Source organism: Dipodomys ordii, unplaced genomic scaffold (genome assembly GCF_000151885.1).
Source record: "Dipodomys ordii isolate 6190 unplaced genomic scaffold, Dord_2.0 Scaffold2564, whole genome shotgun sequence".
Taxonomy (NCBI): Eukaryota; Metazoa; Chordata; class Mammalia; order Rodentia; family Heteromyidae; genus Dipodomys; species Dipodomys ordii.
The window spans coordinates 1-4296 of record NW_012269780.1 but is presented as its reverse complement, the minus strand read 5'-3'; the positions used below and the strand labels follow the sequence as shown (position 1 = coordinate 4296).

The following is a 4296-nucleotide window of genomic DNA, read 5'->3' as shown; positions in this document are numbered from 1 at the left end:
CCGGCTTTTTTCTTTTTGCTTATGTGGTGCTGAGGAATCGAACCCAGGGCCTCAGGCATGCAAGGCAAGCGCTCTACCACTGAGCCACCTTCCCAGCCTGTCACTGAGAGCTTTTTATATTATGGGGACAGGATGCCAGGGATTTCTAATTAATGCTGCCCCTTGAACTTTGCATCCAGGGCTATGAGAAGAGCTAGAGAGCTTTAAGGCTGCTATCGGTGTGAAACAGTGAAGGTAGAAGGCAAAGGCAGGTTTCATGGGCCACAGTGGTAAACGTTCCTTGAGCAGTAGTTGTGCATGGTTATGAGCTCAGTTCCAGGCCAATCTGTGTAAGAAGCAACCCCCACCCTAGTCATAGTCACACCACCAGGGGGCCATACAGCCAGAAGCCCTTGCTTATCTACCTTCTCCCACTGGTGCTTTTCTTCCAGCTGCATGAACATATCCAAAATGTAAGTCATATGGGCAGGGCCACTTAGTTCCAGGATATCCTCGCTCACTGGCACATTCCTGGGCCACTCAGCAAGAAGGGAGGCCAGCACATGGCGAGCATACAGGACAGCTGTGGCCTCATTCACACGAAAGAGGTAGTCGCGGACAGCCCTCTTACTCTTGCAGTTCAACTCTTTGTGGAGGAGGGCAGCACTTTTGCTCCGGCGCTGCTTGGCATAGCTCTGCTGAAGCTCACTCTCTGTGCTGGAGATTAGCTTCTGGGTCACAGGATTCAATTCAGCAGTGGCATGATCACAGCATGTGGGCCGGGACTGCAAAGTCAAGACCAGCATTACAGAGGCCTACCTTTCTTGCAATGTGGGAGTGGATGCAGACACTTTGTTCCCAAGGTGGGTGACATACCAAGCATGGCAAGATGATCATGTCTGTGTCCACAGCTTTGGCGCTCTGCTCTTCCAGTCTCAGACTCTTACTGGGCTGCCACCTTTGCGCCAGAGAGCGGATCCTCTCATCTGTGGTGAGCTCATCTCCATCAAACCTGGAGGGAGGGAGCACAGTGGTGGGCACACAAAGTGGAACAAGTTTAAGCTGCAGACTTTTCAGAAATGTTAGCAGAGCTGTTTTCCTGTTATTACCCAGTGACACCATCACTCACTGTATTTTGAAAAATAGAGCATCCATTGTGTGCAGATAGCAGGTATACCTTTGTGGCAAAGGATGTCCAATCTCCCTTTCTCTCTTAGGAGACACCATTGCCTAGCAAGAGACACAGTCCCTAGCCTCCTGGTAACTTGACATGTGAGGCAGTAGGTTCTGGGTAACAAGAGATGAGGGAGGCTGTGTCCTACTTCCAGAACCTGCCCTCAAGCAAGTGTAGGAACAATGTGGTCTCCCTCCCACCCTTGCTTCCTCTGGCCTGGAACCCACAGGAGACGAGGGTGAGCTATGACTACACAGGTAAGAACACTGCACTTATTATCAGTTAATGGGTCACTCTATGGAGCAGAGCCGTTCATGTTCTTGTGGACTGTGGCCTGCCTGTGGGCTGCTATGTGAGAGAACAACAGATCGCATCTGCCTTGGTCCATGGTATTTCTGGGTCTCAATGTCCCTTACCTCTTCTGAACCTCCAAGAAGAAAGAGTCGGTCTTTTTCATCTGCAGTTCATATATGGCCCGGAGGATGTGCAGAGGGGCATTGAGGGCATCATGAGCCATCTGAAGGCATGGGAGGAAGCAAAGGAGAAACAACTAGAAATGCCTCAATGTATTATTTATCATCTGAACTCAAAAGTGACCAAATAGTTTCAAGTTGCCACAGATAGTACATCAGGTAGGTATTCTGAAAAAGCTTATCAAATGAAAAGCACGAAGGCACGAAGTTACTGGTAAAAGTTGTAGTACTACAACTTTAAAGGAGACTATAAAACACTGAAATACCAAAGGAAATTCTGTGCCAACAAAACACAACTGTTGGGCTGGGAAGGTGGCTCAGTGGTACAGTGCTTGCCTTGCATGCAAGAGGCCCTGGATTCAATTCCTCAGCACCACATAAGCAGAAAAAGCCAGAAGTGGTGCTATGGGTCAAGTGGCAGGGCACTAGCCTTGAGCTGAAGAACTCAGGGACAGTTCCCAGGCCCAGAGTTCAGGCCCCACAACTGACAAAAAACAAAACAAAAAAAACAAAAAAACCCACAACTGTCACTGCACTGTACTCCATTAGCTTCTCTGCTGCATTTCATACCCAAGCTTGACAACTGGCACACAAATTTAAACGCTGTCCTTTCTTCTGAGTTTTTTGCTTTAGTTATTTTTCAGATATGGTCTTGTATTTTTGCCTGGGACCAGCCTCAGATCCTCAATCTTGGTCTCCCTCACAGCTGGGATTACAGATGTACCCCATCAATCCAAGCTTATTTGTCGAGATGCAGTCTCCATAACTTTTGCCTTGGTTGACATTGAATTGTGATCCTCCTGATCTCTGCCTCCAGTAGCTACGATTATAAGTAGGAGTCACTCTTTCTGGCCTTTTTTTTTTTTTAATTTTAAAAAATGCTTCTTGTGCGCTGGGAAGGTGGCTCAGTGGTAGAGCACTTGCCTTGCATGCATGAGGCCCTGGGTTGGATTCCTCAGCACCACATAAGCAAAAAGAAAAAAAGCCGGAAGTGGGGAAGTGGCGCTGTGGCTCAAGTGGTAGAGTGCTAGCCTTGAGCTGAAGAGGTGAGGGACAGCACCTAGGCCCAGAGTTCAGGTCCCACGACCAGACCCCCCCCCCAAAAAAAATGCTACTTGTTTTTCTTAATCTATACCCTACTTTTCATGCAGCTAGATCCTTTAAAGTCCAGGCACTGTCCATTTTACATCATTCCAAATGACAGTAGCTAATCCAGGAAGGCAAGAGAATATTTCCAAGAAACCAAGGTAAGATTGTTATTTGGGGATTTCTGGAGGCATCTTAAGAAGGTTTTAGTAAACCCTGGAAATTACATGCAGAATTTTATGTGACCATTTAAATGTGTACTGTGTGGGAGTGAGTATTGAAAGCTTTTGGGTACACCACTCGAAAATGTGATGGAGCTTTTCTGTTCTTCTGGATCTATTCTGCACATAACAGACTGCATCTTCAACAGGCGAGTCCTCAGAACATCATACTGAAAGAAGCATTCTGTCGCTAAGGTGCAGTATGGCCTAAGCCACTCCTTTGAAGCCTTGCCAACATACCAAGAAACATATTCTGGTGGGCTCATCCAGGCCTTCCAGAGGGTCTAGCTTTTTTTGCTCTGGTTCTCCAGGACTGCTGATTGGCCTGTCCACCTCTTCCTCTTGGTCTCCTCGCTCATCCAGCTCGAGGTCTCTGTGATCAGCCAGAGCGTTGATTTCCTTTTTTGAAGAGTACAGCATGATAGACAGAATCTACAGAGGGAGGCAATCAGGCAGGGCAGAGAGGTGAGCATTCAGTGAGTGAATAGAAGATATAGATCTTTAACCATCTAAGAGTAAAAAATATTTTTTGCCTACTTTTAAAGACATCAGAATTCACAGAAAGAACATAAAATGAATAGATATAGGAAAATATATTCAATTGTGCTTGTAATAGAAACAATGATAAAAAAACTACAGAGGCTCTGGAACTTATTAACTTTCTGACAATTTAAACTGATTATCATCCTTTTCAAACTCATTTTGGCAAAATTTTGAAGAAGAATATACTAAATAGTTTTATTCCAAGACATGGTCAATGAAGCATTTACATCAAAAGACATCAGTGTACCATTTTGAATCAGATGCAAAAAAAAATGGTGCATATTTGTATCAGAAGTAAAAAGGTTATGATAACTACTGAAAGTGCCTAACATATAACCTTGATTGACTATTTGAATGATATGCTCAATTATGTACTATAAATGTATTACAGAGAAAATTAGAAGGAAATAACTAAGATGCCAATAGTTGCTGTGTCTGTAGGTAAAATTTGAGATGTCTTAATTTTCTATTTTTTATATTTTCTGCAATGTGGTTCTATTATTTACATAATAAAAATAAGATGGTCTGTGTGTGTGTGTGTGTGATATTCAGGTTTGAACCTAAGGCCTCAAGCTTTCTATCACTTGAGTTATGTCCCCAATTTGAAACACTCTTAATTTAAAATATTCTCGCCGGGCACTGGTGGCTCATGCCTGTAATCCTAGCTACTCAGGAGGCTGAGATCTGAGGATCGCGGTTCAAAGCCAGCCCGGGCAGGAGGGACTGTGAGACTCCTATCTCCAATAAACCACCAGAAAACCGGAAGTGGCGCTGTAGCTCAAGTGGTAGAGCGCTCGCCTTGAGCTGAAGAGCTGAGGGA

The 4296-nt window shown here is 44.9% G+C and overlaps 1 protein-coding gene across 1 annotated transcript; it reads right to left on the bottom strand.

The window, feature by feature from the left end:
• Positions 1 to 301: 301 nt before the first annotated feature.
• Positions 302 to 3372, bottom strand: LOC106002063 (zinc finger ZZ-type and EF-hand domain-containing protein 1-like). The gene is made up of 5 exons (XM_013036985.1): positions 3174 to 3372; positions 1570 to 1670; positions 856 to 991; positions 405 to 764; positions 302 to 325 (listed from the first exon to the last, which is right to left on the bottom strand). Exons 1-5 carry the CDS (start codon positions 3351 to 3353, stop codon positions 302 to 304), a joined length of 801 nt encoding a protein of 266 aa, XP_012892439.1. The 5' UTR covers positions 3354 to 3372.
• Positions 3373 to 4296: the final 924 nt, after the last annotated feature.

Bases quoted from the DNA above. Each gene is read 5' to 3' on its own strand.
- LOC106002063 (XM_013036985.1), bottom strand. From the start codon at position 3,353: ATGCTGTACTCTTCAAAAAAGGAAATCAACGCTCTGGCTGATCACAGA. The intron at 992-1,569 runs GTAAGGGACATT...CCCTCCCTCCAG, and splicing joins TTCTTGGAGGTTCAGAAGAG to GTTTGATGGAGATGAGCTCA. The intron at 765-855 runs GTATGTCACCCA...TTGACTTTGCAG, and splicing joins TGATCATCTTGCCATGCTTG to TCCCGGCCCACATGCTGTGA.